Raw genomic sequence first — 15,263 nt, 5'->3', positions numbered from 1 at the left:
GTCCATTTGGTTTCCAAAGCATTTACTGCGTCCTTAATCTTCATGGGTTGGGGGGGAGGGAGTTGTCCTCTGCTTGGTCAGCTCCTGTTGGCTGTTGCTGGGGGTTGTCTTTCCTTCAAGGACCACTTACCCCTAGGAGGGCCAAGCCAGGTGCTGGGGACTCAAACAAGACACACGTGCCCCCGGAGCCCCTGCCTGGTGTGGAGACAGAAGCACAGGTGGATGCTTGCCTGGGGATGATTGATTAGCGTTTCGAGGTGAGCCCAGAGGTGTCCCCCACCCCTGACTCCTCCAGCTCCCGTCTCCACCCTCCTCCTCCCAAGAGACTGTGCCTGGATGTTGACCCTGCGTGCCTGCTGGCCTCTGGCTGGGTTTAACCATGGGGCACACTAGAAGGAGCCTGAGGGTGGCGAGAGAGGCCGGAGCGTTCATTCCCCCTGTTCCCTGTCATCTTGGCTAACCGTGCTCCTTAGGGCACAGCTTCCTTCAGAGGACAGCCCCCTTCACACAGATTCTCTGTTTCTGGTTCTTTCTCTCTCTGTCCTTCCTGTGACTCCTCCCTCCCCTCATGTCTCAGGCCTGGGGAGGGTGTTTCAAAACCCATAAATGTACCAGTCCACAGGCACAGCACTTTCCCTGGATTCCCTTAGAACCTTCCAGAACATGTGTGAGCAGTCGTTTTATGGAGCTCCTCTCCAACCACCCAGCTGGCATGTGCACTCTGCCCCCTACTGGGGCCTTAGTGAGCCTCGCGCCCCTTCTGCCTGGATGCCCCCAGAATAGCCTGGGAAGAGCCACTTTATGCAAGGGGTGTTCCATCCTCATGGCTCCCAAACACCCACCCACCCATCTCTGAACATGAGGTCAAAGAGACTTTGGGTGTCAAGAGGAGGTGGCGCCGATCACTAACATTGCAGTTGTGGCTCTGGCAGAAGGTCATGGGTGCACAGCGTCTCCAGGAAACACACAGCCTGGGCAGGGAGCCACTCGTGGGCTGGAACCAAAAGAGAGCTCCTGGCCCAGACTCTCCAGGCCCCAAGCCAAGGAAAATGCCCTTTCTGTGAAGGATCAGAACTCAGAGGGACAGACTGATCAGTGAGAAAGCAGACACAGTGCTGTGTTCTCACAGGGGGAGACAGATGTCACCCTCCCTCGGCCCTCTGCCAGGGGGACCTCTCTCCCTAAGCAGCGTTAGTGACCAGGCAGGGGCCTCCGTCCCCAACCCACATCCAGGCCATCCCCATCCAGCAGAGACCGACATAAGAGATGGTCCACAGGGGAGGTGGCTTGTAATCACAACTTGTCCATTCTCAGGTGGGCCCTGGGGAGGTGGGCTTCCCCAGGTCTCCCATAAAGATGCTACAGGCCGGGACCTCAGCTCCCACACTCTCCTGGTCCACCCAGGTGGAGCCCTGCCCTCGAGCGTCTCCTCCACATGGGATTATTCCTGTAGCTCAGGTGATACTGAAGACATGGTCGCGTGCGTAACCCTTGTAAACCTAGGGGTCCTCGTGGCTCCTCTGGGAGCAATGACACCATCGGGAAGCACAATTCATCTCCATAAGGGAGGAGGGGTTCCAATCGACCTACATCTCTCCTGAAGAACACTGAAGGGGATCACTTCCATACCCTCAGTATTGCCTTCCAGAATCTCTTCCCACCTCCCCAGTGACTTTGTATGCTGTACCCCCAGATGCTCCAAATCCTTAACCCCCTTCTTTCTCCAGGCCCAGATCCATGGAGCTGCTGTTCTTTCTCTCCCAGCTCTTACTGTGTAGATTAACATCCTTTCTCTGATTCAACAGGAATCCTTTCTCCTTAGGAGAGGTGGGGGAGAAGAGGTGGGCAGTGGATACACAAATGGAGAATGCTCTTTAGCTGGAGGTGGCCAGGGTTGGTGGGGGAGGTCTGTGAACATCTGCACATGGATGGTGTGCAGAGTGATCGTTTAGTCACTCAACTACTCAGACAGCAGGAGGTTGGGGGGATGGGCGGGGATGGACATCTGCACTTGGTTGGTCTGAGTTTATAGCCCGGTGTCTCCTGTGTTTGTTTTCCTTTGCACTCCCTCTGCTGTTGCCTAATCTCATTGAAAGTCTAGGGCTCTCTCGCCTGGGATAAAGGGCAAAGGACAAGGGAATGTTTTCATGATGCTTGGGGCAGAGCCTTCAACGGTCTCAGCTCCCGGCTCTAAGTCTGTGTGCTGATACAGCCGAGATATGGCGGGGAGGGACGAGAAACGCCCCCCCGCCCAGAGAAGGTGGAAGGAGGCAGGCCTGTCCCTGTCTGCTCCCACAGGGTCCCCATTCCTGGGGTGATGGCTCTGCAGCCCCAGGAAGGAGCAGCAGGCTTCCTTCCTCCTCCTACGGGGCCCCACCTGATGCCTGCCTCTCCTTCTCCCGCCAGCGTCATCATGACCGGAGCCTACAACAACTTCTTCCGCATGTTTGACCGGAACACCAAGCGGGATGTGACCCTGGAGGCGTCGCGGGAGAGCAGCAAGCCCCGGGCGGTGCTCAAGCCGCGGCGCGTGTGCGTGGGCGGCAAGCGGCGACGGGACGACATCAGCGTGGACAGCTTGGACTTCACCAAGAAGATCCTGCACACGGCCTGGCACCCGGCCGAGAACATCATCGCCATCGCGGCCACCAACAACCTGTACATCTTCCAGGACAAGGTGAACTCCGACATGCACTAGATGCCCCGGCGGCTGCGCGCCGGAGTGGCCACCGGGGGTGGGGGGTGCCGGGCCCCGTCCCTCCAAGCATCCCAGGACCGGACTCGCCTTCGCGGATGATTTCTGTTGGAACACAGGACAAAGGAGTCACAGTAAACCGACGGGATCGTCGGCCTGGAAGTTCACTTCTCGCATCCCGTACTTTAATCGCGTGCAGTCTTTCCCACCTTCTTAGGATGTTTTCCAGTCTGCGCGTTTGTTTTTCACGCCAGCGGTTTCCTTTCTTGGGGGCCTCGGGAGCCCCGGAGCGGTGTGTCTCACGCGCCTCACTGGCCCCAGTTCAGGGCTCCGGGGACAGATAACGAAGCTCAAACAAGCCAGCCAGGGATTCTTTAGATGCTAAATGGAGCATTTGCCACTGTCTCAGAGCGGAAGGTCTCACCTTTTTGCATTTTGGATCGTGAATTCAAGCTGAGAATTTGTGAGCTCCTCTTTTAGGTTATTTTAATGTCTTTCAAAATATCCCAGGTCCCTTACAGTTTCTCGAGAGGAAGGGGAGTGGAATCCACCTACAGTGTGTGCCTGTTTTCTTCACCACTTAACCACCCTTCTGAGAGCATTTGCCAGTGCTAGGCGTGGTGCCCGCCCTCCAGGCCCATGGGTGTAACCCCTATGGCCTCTGTGCCCACTCTCCTGTCATTCATTCTGCAGCTGTCCTTGGCATCTCCTCAGAACTCATCCTGGCTCCCTCCGCTATCTTCCTGAATCTTCATCATGATCCTGAGAAGTGGGGGCCCATTCATTTCCTCCATACATGCCAACTGCACACGGAGTGCCAGGCTCCATGCCAGGGATTAAAGGTGAATAACTTGCCATTCCCCACTGTGCACATGGGAAAACTGAGGTTCAAGGCCTGAATCAACCAAGGAGGGGCCAGGAATTCCATCCAGGCCTTCCCACAAGACCGTTTCCATCCACCACGTTGGTGGCTCATGTTAAAGCAACATTCCAGCCTGGAAGGTTCTGGAAACATCTCTTCATCTTGTGAAGCAGGACAGAGCAGGTAGGATGATGATGAGGGTTGGGGAGAACTGAGACGCAGAACGGAGAAGACCCCCGGGGTCTCCTCGCCTGTTTGGTGATGAGGAACTCTGCCCTCTCTCCACCCCAGATGCGGACCCCAGCTCCTTTTCCAGATGCACTGAACTGTCTCCAAAAGAAAATTGCATGTTATGACCATTTTAAGATACCTTTTCTTTCCTGACCCCTCGCGGGCCAGTGAGAATGCGATGTTTCCAGGACGGCTCCCTCCTACTTTGTCAGTACGGGTTCGGCCCACCCGCCGACCACGCCAACTTGTTTTTGCCCTTGGAACTCCCAGCGGAACCACGTGGCTTGCATTTTGATTCAGAAAGCATAGTGCAGAGGCCCGACTGAATCTGACATTTTTTTTTTTTAACAAAATGTAACTTAACCCAGGAAACAGACCCAACTCAAGATTTTTCTCAGCGGATAATGGTCTACTTTTGTGTGTATCAAAGCACAGAACGCATGTGCACTCACTTCCAGCCATACAATAATTACACAAGGAAATGGGTCCATTGATTTTTTTTTTAATCAACATGAATGAAGAATGTTTGTTTATATATCACTGTAAAATCCAGGTGACCTGGACAGTATTATATGTACATATCTATTCTAATGAAAATTAATAATCACAGGATTGGATTCCGTTTTTTCCCTTTGTAAAGAGGTTCAAGAATGTGATAAATTGTATAGAAATCTTGTTGAAGCCAAAATCCAGCTCTGAGGGCCTTATACAATTATTCGGATATTTGGCGTGATCCTTTCCCTTTGTGATTCAGATGCTGAGAGGCAATTTGCATTTGCAGATGGAGGTTACTGATCAGATCATAGATTTAACACGGACCATTTCTACAAAGCGCAAAGCTTACACTGCATTCAAATGGAGGTCTTAATACAGTTCCTGTTTCCTTATTCTGTTTTAAACTGTGGACACCAAACCGAAAAGGGAGAAGAAAGGAAAAGATCTTCTCAGAAGAAAAAGCATGTCTTTGGATCCCTGGAAAATAATGATGTCCAAAGCATAATGAATAAAAGCATTGTGAATAAAAATGTGTGTTGAGAAAAGATGTTGATAAGGGAAGAAGTAAAACTAGACGTGGCAGAAGGGCCAGTAACATAGTCACAAACTTTGCTTCCTTCCTGTTTAAATTTCCTGCTCTTTTTGAATGTACGAGCATTCACATAGTCATTGTGAAGTTGTTGGGTTGTTTTTGTTTTCATTTCAATACTCTCTGAGGACTGATTGCTCGGTGGCTTCAGATACGTGGTGGTAGATTAGACAGGCCTGACCATTTTGGACTCTGTAACTCATAGGTGCATTCTTGTTTTCTTGGGTGTCTCACAAACTATCCAACTGTTGAATAAAATTATAAATATGTTAATACCAGCTTTTTCCAATAAAATAACAAATGTTACATCGAAAATGAGGCTCAGAATGCTATTTTTTTTAATGGCCCATGGGTCCTGTCAAGAGACATGGCAGGTGGGGACACACATGGAAAGTGGGGTTCACCTCCAGGTTTTCCTGCCTCCAGCTCCCAATGCAGCTTTTAACGTTCCTCAGCTCTGATTTCATCACCAAGGAAATGGAGCTAATAATAATACCAACCTTGTGGTTTGGGGGTGTGGGGGGATGGGCAAGATTAAATTGGACAACGGCCTGCAAATCACAGTGCCAGGCACATAAGCACTCAATAAATGACAATTGTTTTATTTTGTTTTTTGTTTTGTTATGTTTTGGAGCAAGTGAGCATAGCCTACCGTGATTTCCAAATATTCCCGGATTCTCCCATGATCATTTCTAACCATCACATCCAACTTGAGAATATGGTACAGATGAGGAAATTGGGGTTCAGAGAAGTTAGGGAACTGGCTCAGAATCACACAGCTAGGAGATGCTGGAGCCAAGTTTCTAGTTTGGCCCAGTTAACTTCTAATATAGTTCTTACCCAATGGTACAACTACACATGTGCCTCGGTATCCCAAGGAAAAAGAGCTGGGAGGAGCGAGGCTACAGGGCATCTGAATTAGTTCTGGAAGCCAGAGAGTCCCAGCCCTGCCTGCTGCAATGGCTGAGATAAGCTGGAGGATGTGTGGGGAAGCCTTTCACGTCCCCCGTGGTTCCTCTGCACCCCTTCTGGGAGCCCAGGCCCAGCAGGAGGAAGTCAGCGGCTGCCCTGGTGGATCTGCTGGCAGGACTTTGATTGACTTAGTTCTCCATCAGCCTCTCCACTCCAGGACAGAGGAGAAAGGAGGAAAAGCCACTTCCGGGCTGTGTGACCTTGGACACGGGGCTAACCTCTCGGAACCCCATGTGTAAATAGAAAGGGTGTGTGTGTGTGTGTGTGTGTTAGTCGCTCAGTCATGTCTGACTCTTTGCAACCCCGCGGACTGTAGCCCACCAGTCTCCTCTGTCCATGGGATTTCCCAGGCAAGAATATTGGAGTGGGTTGCCATTTCCTCCTCCAGGGGATCTTCGTGACCCACATTGAGGGCAGACTCTTTACCATCTGAGCAACTAGGGAACATTAAAAATAGATGGTGATGCCATTCCTTCTTGAGGGAAAACCAGTGAGGTAATTAAAAAATGCCTTGTTAAGCTCTGTGGCCCCACTGTATGGGGATTTTACACATAGTATCTCATTTAGGTTTCATGTTATGCCTTTTGTGGCAGAAGGGAAGAGTACTATTGTTAAACCCATTTTATACATGAAAAAAATATAAGGCTTAGAGAGATGAAGATTTAACTTGTGCCGAAATTCATAGAACTTGAACATAAGTGGAGGAGCCTGGATTCAAAGTCGGATGATGAAAGCACAGGTGGCCCACAGGACAGTGAGGACGCCGTGATCTCAGCCCCACCCAGCACTGACTGGAGCACCGCCTCTGGGACTTCACAGGTGTGATTAAGGTTATGGACCTGAAATGGATGTTGTGGTCCGTGCGTGGGTTGGAAAAGAATTTCCAGACATGAGGCAGAATGAGAGGAGAATAAAGTTTATTAGAATGGGCGACACAGCGGGCTAGCTCAAGGGAGAGCTGAACCTTTTCGCAGGCTAGCAGCCAATTTTTATAATCTCAAGACAGAGAAAATTCCTACTGGAATGGTGGCATTAGGTGACTGGTTAGGATGCTATAAGGTGGATAGTAGGGTGGGTATTTTACATAATATGGGGTCAGGGAACTGGCTGATCTAGATCCGGAGGCTCACGGCAACAGTTGCTATGCAGTTGCTATGCGGCTTGGTCAGTTTCAGAGATTCTTATCCTGTGACCTTTGTACAGGGCTCCACAATGGGGAGCATATCTTTGGTTATCCAGCGGAGACCAGTCTGTCCCAGGAGTTCCAGAAGGTAGAGAACCTCTGTTGACTGTACTCACAGAGAGAGGCAGCAAGCCATGAGGACTCCCCCTTCCACTCCTGGCTCTGAAGATGGAAGAAGGGGCCACAGTCTAAGGAATGTGAGTGGCCTCTGGAAGCCAGAAAAGACAAGAAAATGGATTCTCCCTTAAAGTTTTCAGCCCAGTGAGACTGTCGACTAAAAAATATAGTCGCAACCTGAAAGTTGAGAGTTATTTTATTTGGTGGGAATGTTTAGGACTCCGAACCCAGAAGACAGCACCTCAGTATCTCTGAGAAAACCGTTCCAAGGAGGTAGGAGGGGAAATCAGGCTGTATACAAGTTTGCAACAAAGGGAGCAGGCAGTCTGAACATCAAAGATCAGATATGGAGGAATTAAGCATTCTATGTACGCAGAGATGCAAGCCTCTGGGCTCACTGCATTCATTCTTTTCCTGTGCACCTCAGCTCTCTGGGGCCAATCCTGTTTCCTTGTTCCCCTTAAGGAGTGGCAAGTGGCTGCTTCTGGCATTCCCCCAGCTGCTCAGCCATCACCGCTGGGGAGGGGAAGCCTCCGTTGGATTGGAGCTTTGGGAGCCCTCATTCATGTTTGGAGGCCAGTGATCATGGATGGCTGTGACATTTCTCATTTATTAATATGGCAGGAGACATTTTCATTTCACAAGACCACATGGGACTTCTGAGCCCCCAACTGTAGGAGAAGACGTGTGTTGTTTTAAACCACTCAGTTTGTGGCCCTTTGTCACAGTGGCCCTGGGAAACCAACACACTCAGGTACCTTCATTCTGATCTCACAGTCAACCTTTTCAGTGGATTCCTGCCCACTTTCACAGATGAGGATCCCAGAAAGGCCCAAGCACCTGCCTAAACCCCAGCAGTAAAGGTGGGACCAGCCTCCACATTGCCTTTCTTGAGGGCAGCCAGGGTGGAGGGCCCTGCCAAGGTGCTCTGGGCAATACTCGGGGGCTGGAAGCCAGATGGTGGCACAGAGGGGTGAGTGGGGCTTCTAGAAGGCCAGATACCTGTGGGGAGCTGTAGGCATGGATGGGCCCCCTCCTCCAAGCCAGGCGCTGGGCTGAGCTGTGGGCGGATCCCAGGGTGAGCAATCCAATTCAGTTCAGTTCAGTCGCTCAGTCGTGTCCGACTCTTTGCGACCCCACGGACTGCAGCACGCCAGGCCTCCCTGTCCATCACCAACTCCTGGAGTTTGATCAAACTCATGTCCATCGAGTCGGTGATGTCATCCAACTGTCTCATCCTCTGTCGTCCTCTTCTGCTCCTGCCTTCAATCTTTCCCAGCATCAGGGTCTTTTCAAATGAGTCAGTTCTTCACATCAGGTGGCCAAAGTATTGGAGTTTCAGCTTCAGCATCAGTCCTTCCAATGAATATTCAGGACTGATCTCTTTAGGATGGACTGGTTGGATCTCCTTGCAGTCCAAGGGACTCTCAAGAGTCTTCTCCAACACCACAGTTCAAAAGCATCAGTTCTTCAGCTCTCAGCTTTCTTTATTGTCCAACTCTCACATCCATATATGACTACTGGAAAAACCATAGCTTTGACTAGACTGACCTTTGTTGGCAAAGTAATGTCTCTGCTTTTTAACATGCTATCTAGTTTGATTATAACTTTTCTTCAAGGGCACATGAAATAAGGCCTAAACTCGGTTTCCCTCCCCAATCTCTCCCAACTACAGACCAGCCTCTGCTCAGATGAAAGTCTAGCTGTCACCCTGTCTTCCCTGACCCCTGAAGGCTCTGAGGCTCCTGAGGCCCACTGGCCACTCCTTGAGGCTTGACCTGGAGTGCGGGCCTCTCAGTGATCTGCCCAGCTGCCCCATCAGCTTTCTTACCCAGCACAGATCAGGTCATTAGTCATTATTGTATTAATAGCAGACACATGAGCTGTGGGCTGCACCAGGCACTGTGCTGACAGCATTGTATGCATCATTTCATTTCATTAGCAACTCACCGTGAAAGAGGATGCTCATCTTACAGAGATGGAAACTGAGGCACCAAGAGAGAAGGAGTACCTCTCACAAGGCCACAAACCTGTGAGTGCTGGAGCCAGGATCCAACCCCAGGCAGTGTGTCTCCAAACTCTGTCCTGGACTGAACCACTTTGGGTCCCGAACCACTGAACCACAGGTGGTGTCTGAGGGATGTTTTCGGGCCACTATTCCTGCTTGTCCTCTGCCAGGAACACAGCTTAGAATGGCAGGCTGGGTCAGGACCTGCAGTAGTTCAACCACTTGATGAAAACTTTAGTAAAGGCTTACCAGCTTAGAGAGGTGGTTTCCTAGCAACCGAGAAGCTTTCAGGGCTCCAGATAATTGCCCCAGTTGTGAGTGATTCATTTCAAACAGCCCTGCCCTTTTTAAAAAACAAAGCCCCATTGTCTCTACCTGGATGCTGTTAGATTTCCACATAGGGCCCACACAGTCAAGTGACACGATAGATTTCAGAGAAGAACTGACATCCACAAAAGGCAGCAATATTGGAAGGGCAGAAGTGAAAATAAAAATGGAAAGGAATCCATTAGCAAAATCAAGCAAAAAGACTTCCTAACATGCAAAATGGAGATGGATGTTTGGAGAAGTGACTTATTCATTTCATACACGTGTAATGCCTGTGAGAGGTGCAAATGACTGCATTATTTATAGATGTGCCAAATAAGAACTGACTTCACTATTTGTCTTTGCTTAATCACTCATTTATTCATTCAACAAATGTTTTCTGGGCACCCACTAGGTGAGCAGCACAGAGGCTAAGTGGTTCACCGTGGGGACACTGGTGTTCAGCTCAGGGATTCGAATCCTGGCCCTGATGGCAGCTCTGGATCTTGGGGGCGTTACCAATCCTTGCCAAGCCTCAGTTTTCTCATCCGCAAAGCACGGAGAATGTTAGTACCTATCTCATGGGGTAGTGCAGATTAAAAAGAAGATCCTTGCATAAGTGGTCAGCACAGAACCTGGGCCCCCTGGAAGCCTGTTTAATGACATCATCACTCTTCCCTCACACTGGGACCAAGCTTCGGGGAAGTCTTGCTAAACCCTGCAGCTCGGTCCCCTGGGGAAATCAGGGTAGCATGTGTCCATGCTGAGAATGAAGAGACCTTGTGAGAAGGGCGGGAGGACAGCCTGTAGGAAGGAGGAGGGGGCTAGGGGAGGCAGAGGTGGGGGAGGAAGAGGGGCTGCTGCAGGAGGCTGACCAGGACCACCAACACCCCCCAGGAGGATGGTATGAGGTCTGCATGCATCCCTGGGACCCCTGGCACTGCTGGCCAGAGCCTGGGTTCCCTGCAACCTGGGAGGGCAAGTCAACGGTGTTGTTCATCACCAGCACCAGCCACTTTCCCTTCTACTGGTAATTGGGCTATGAACTGGTTTAGGAGAAATTTCTGTTCCCTCATGTGTGCAGGCTGGGTGCAGGGTTGGCCCAGGTGTCTTGCCCTGTTAAGTCATGGGATCAGTGGATGACCCAAGCGAAGCCAACCCAACCTCTCCCCTGACTCTCAGGCCAGGAGGAGAATGTTGTATGCCTTCTAATTGCTCCCAGTAGCCGGAAATTAGGGACGTGGCAGGGGAGGCTGGAAACAGGGCTGTTCCAAAGGTCCAGCTCAAGATCAGGGCTTTACTGCCAGAGAAGGGGACCTCTGAGGAATAAAGGAAAACCGAGTGATGATGCTTCCTTCTAATGCTGGAACTGAGCAGAACTCTGCGGGCCCTCCCAAGTACTGAGGCCCCTCTGTGCCCCATGCCTCTTGTTTATAGAGATACTGAAGTCTCTCCAGCCTCCCTGAGTCACAGAAGAGCAGGCTCAAGCAGTCAATGATTAGGACCCCACAGTCACAGATTCAGTATCTGATGTACATTCCTGAGTCGTTTTACAGATGCTATAGCTGCCAGCAGAGGGAACAGCTAACTGCGTGATGACCAGGCTGCAGCCATGACCTAAGATGCTCCATCCTGAGCAGCACTGAATCTCGGGCTGGAACAGTTCTAAGAACTGGCCTCAAGAGAATGAGACGAACACTATTGCTCATCATCTATATCTTTATGAGCATTAAAATAATTGTAAGTGCTTGTTCTGCCTGTATACGTAAACGGGCAACTAAAACTGTCCACAGGGCGATGCTTCAAACTCACGTTGATATCTTTCAGCTAAGACCTTGGCCGCCAATCTTAGCATAACGCGGTTATAGAAGATGGACCTTCATCCTTAATCCCCTAGAAATGAAATGATTATCTGACGGAGGGGGATTTGTAAGCAGTTCTTTACAGGAAACAGTCCTCAGCAGGAAATCCCTTTTCTCTTGTCACATTAGCAAAGCTACATTGAGACTAATTTATAAACCAGGCCACCGCCCCCCTCCCCACCATGGTCTACTCACCTACGTACGGCCCAAGCTCACCTTTCAGATCGTTTAATCACACAATACCTTGCCTAATGAGTTGGTTCCTTCTGTAGATCCAAAGCGGAGAAGGCAATGGCACCCCACTCCAGTACTGTTGCCTGGAAAATCCCATGGACGGAGGAGCCTGGTAGGCTACAGTCCATGGGGTTGCTAAGAGTCGGACACGGCTGAGCGACTTCACTTTCACTTTTCCCTTTCATGCACTGGAGAAGGAAATGGCAATCCACTCCAGTATTCTTGCCTGGAGAATCCCAAGGACGGCGGAGCCTGATGGGCTGCCGTCTATGGGGTCGCACAGAGTCGGACACGACTGAAGCGACTTAGCAGCAGCAGCAGCAGTAGATCCAAAGAGTAGAAATCAAGAATAAGTAATTAACAGATGACCAGATCTCTTCCCTGGCTTCTCCTTCAGTGATCTCGCAGACAAAGTGTGTGAACAAGACAGTATCTAAACAAAGATCACAAGGACTCAACCAGGCTGCAAAGAAGCTGTAACAGAGGGAGATGGTGATGACCCTACCCCTCTCCCATCTCAATGATTAACTAAGATTACATCCCGTTTTATCTTTGAAAAACTTTCATGGCCAAGGAAAACCTTCAGAGTTGATTTTCTGCGGACCCTGAGCCTCATCTCCCCAAATTGTTGGCTTTCTGATTAAAAGCAGTGTTTTCCATTTCTACCAATATTTGCCACTTGTGTTTTGATTTTTGAGCAGTGAGCAGCCAGACCTAAGTTCGATAGCAATGCTTGTGATCAAACAACTCGCAAAGAAGCCCTTGCTTTCAGTTCCAGTAGGACTTTTCAGCCAGAGTCGGCCAATTCATTTCTGTGAGCTGCCAGCAAACAGTCCTAATGACGGAAAAGACTGATGCCTACTCAGTGTGCCCATTACAATGGGATGAGGGTCTGATTTTGCAGTGGTGGCAATCACTTACCCTCAAACATCCACACACACAGGACAGGAAATGACTTGACAAAGGTACTGACAATGAATGCAGTGAGGCAAGTCCCGAAAAGGATAGGAAACTCAGGAGAAGGGGCAGCTGGGGTGAGGATCCAGCCTGAGGGCAGGCAGACAGGTGAGTCTGTGAGGAGAGGTGAAGACACCTCTGGGTGGAGGGGGTCGTACAGGGACCCAGCTTTAGCCAGAGCGCTGAGAACCTCTGAGATTTTCTAGGTCCCATGGGTGTCAATTACTTGCCTTGGTGGGGCCTTCAAGACCCCATGGTGGGGACTGATACCCTCAAGGAGGCCAAGCAAGGAGGTGGGGAGTTTTAATAAAAACAAAACAAAAACTCCCCCTCACTCTAGGGGATAACAGGCAGAGAACAGGAATCCAAGTGTTTCTGGGGGGCACCTCCAGGTGAGGGTGGAGTCCCAGGAGCCATGCCAAGGGCCTGTGGGTGCTGGGATCTGGGGACTTGGACCCTACCACTGGTCCACATGCAAGTCCCTGTCACTCTTGCCTGGGGGGACTGGTCACCATCGAAGGGCCTGTCCTGTCCTCCCCAGAGCAGCGTTCAAGGGGGATCTGGGGTAACCGGGCATCACCTTGAGGGGCGGAATCCCCAAGGGCAGAATGGTGGAGGCAGCCCAGAATTGAAAAGAAAAGGAGAGTGAATACCCAGGTCCCGGATTTAGGGAGAAACACATGACTGGGACAGTGTCCCAGGCCTGAGAAGGGTCCCAAGCCCAGGAGCTGGACCCCACCCATGGCTTCCGCTGTCCTCAAGCCCCGGCTTCAGGGGGTGGTCTGCAGCCCTGCAGTGGGGCTGGCGGGAAGCTCAGTGCTGGGACTAGGGTCACAGAGAGGAAGGGAGAGGCAGGGGTGAGACTGAGCAGAATATAAATGCTGGGCTTACCCAGAGGTAGCGATTTTAGGATGTTTAGCTCTTAGGGTGTGGACAAGGGCTTCTACCTGGAAGCCAGATGGGAAGGAGACAAGAAGGAAGAGGAAGTGGACCAGTGAGGAGCCTGAGGTCTCCTGACCTGCAGGGATACACAGGGCAGCACGGGGTGGGAAACTGGCAAGGGGTGCTGGGGCGAGCCCTCTCCTCCCAGGACCCTGAAGAGCGAGGAGAGCCATAGTCCAGGGGCCCAGGGAGAGTGTTACCTCCTGGTAAGCCAGCCGGACTCACGATGCTGTGTGCCACCCTGGTCCAGGCTCACGTGAATGACAGGGAACCCAGGGGGAGAGTTTTGACTCAGGCTTGGGCCAGGTCTTGAGAGGGGATAGAAGTCCCCCAAGAAAACTCGGCAAAAGAGGCCAACCGAAGTGAAGAAGGGTATAGAATGGGGCTCTCAGACCCACCTAGAGATCTTTCCCACACTAACAGTGGAGAATTTTAGGTTCATATCACTTTTTTTTTTTAACAGATTTTTTTAATGTGGGCCATTTTTAAAGCTTTTGTTGAATTTGTTGCTTCTGTTTTATGTTTCTTTTTTTTTTTTTTTCTCTTTTGGCTGTGAGGCATGTGGGATCTTAACTCCCGACCAGGGATGGAACCCCCATACTGCCTGCATTGGAAGGTGAAGTTGCAACCACTGTACCATCTGGGAAGCTCCTCACACCACTTTTAAGAAAGTGACATAAGTGAGTTCCCAAGGACACGTCAAAATACAAGTGGTTGGGTGCACAAATAGTAGATTGTGGGGCAACTTTTCATCCCAACATTTTATTATAAAAACATTAACTACATACCCTTTGAAGAATATCCTAATCTCTTCCTCTTGCTGACTCTTTGTGACCCCATGGACTGTAGCCCACCAGGCTCCTCCATCCATGGAATTTTCTAGGCAAGAGTACTGGAGTGGGTGCCATTTCCTTCTCCAAAAGTAGCTACTGTGTATATATATTTTTTTCATCCATCCGTTTCATATATGATTTATAACCCCTTCTTCCCCTATCTGCAGTAAGGGTTTGAGGCCCCTGGGAATTTCCACCTGTCAAGGGCACTGTCGTCAGAATACCAAGCCCTTCTGTCCTCCGTGAAACAAGAGGACAGCCACTCTCCTTCTCCACCAGCACTGCCTTCAGTGTGTGCTTCAGCTTCAACGACAGAAGAACTTCAAACTGCTCTTCACCAATTTGTTGAACAAATGAATACTCTTTTCTTTTCATGATGACTGAGCGGCATTGGTCCCCAGGTGGAGACCCAGCCGGCAGCAGTGCACTTTCCCAGAGCTTCGCAGTGAGGTTCATGTGAGCACAGCAGGCTGGTGTGGATTCAACCCTGATACCTGGACGTGCAGATCGGGAATTGGGAGGCTTAAAGGATTCTGTTGGGAATTGGGAGGCTTAAAGGATTCTGTTGTCTCACAGCACGTTCAGGAATGACAAGGTCCTGCTTGATGGACAACTTTGAAATAGGTACTTGGAGAAATTTGAGTTTTTGCAGTTACGTGAGATGTGATCAGGATACAGGAATGGAAATGAAAAAAAAAAGGAAAAGAACATTTGAATAAGTGAACGTTGAAGAATTGGTCTTTTTTTTTTTCTTGGCTGCACTGGGTCTTTGTTGTGGAACACAGGCTTTCCATGCTAGGGTGCGCGGGCTCTAGAGCACGCAGGCTCGATAGTTGCCGGGCACAGGCTTAATTTGCACAGCAGCACAGTACTCTTGCCTGGAGACTCCCCATGGACAGAGGAGCCTGGAGGGCTACGGTCCATGGGGTTGCAAAGAGTCGGACACAACTAAGGACTTTCGCTACTTCTTTAACTTT

General features: G+C 50.4%; 1 protein-coding gene and 2 long non-coding RNA genes across 3 annotated transcripts in view; all 3 read left to right on the top strand.

Annotated features, from left to right (window-relative positions):
* The window catches only part of PPP2R2C (protein phosphatase 2 regulatory subunit Bgamma), a 158,644-nt gene extending 153,457 nt beyond the window's left edge, over positions 1 to 5,187 (top strand). The window contains exon 9 of the mRNA XM_081496801.1: positions 2,407 to 5,187. Coding sequence (XP_081352927.1) covers positions 2,407 to 2,698 — 292 coding nt within the window. The 3' untranslated portion in view covers positions 2,699 to 5,187. The remainder of the gene's footprint in view (positions 1 to 2,406) is intronic.
* Positions 5,188 to 7,953: 2,766 nt separating this feature from the next.
* Positions 7,954 to 12,223, top strand: LOC145508931 (uncharacterized). Its single transcript, XR_014055710.1, has 5 exons — positions 7,954 to 8,007; positions 9,087 to 9,176; positions 9,874 to 10,024; positions 10,896 to 11,198; positions 11,952 to 12,223. It is a non-coding gene; the product is annotated as an uncharacterized LOC145508931 (long non-coding RNA).
* A 356-nt stretch (positions 12,224 to 12,579) lies between these two features.
* LOC145508887 (uncharacterized) lies at positions 12,580 to 15,007 on the top strand. Its single transcript, XR_014055681.1, has 2 exons — positions 12,580 to 12,619; positions 14,454 to 15,007. It is a non-coding gene; the product is annotated as an uncharacterized LOC145508887 (long non-coding RNA).
* Positions 15,008 to 15,263: the final 256 nt, after the last annotated feature.

Source organism: Giraffa tippelskirchi, chromosome 1 (assembly GCF_054371585.1).
Source record: "Giraffa tippelskirchi isolate mGirTip1 chromosome 1, T2T-mGirTip1v1.2.pri, whole genome shotgun sequence".
NCBI classification, from domain to species: domain Eukaryota; kingdom Metazoa; phylum Chordata; class Mammalia; order Artiodactyla; family Giraffidae; genus Giraffa; species Giraffa tippelskirchi.
The sequence above is the reverse complement of the archived record's forward strand: the minus strand, read 5'-3'. Positions and strand labels throughout refer to the sequence as shown.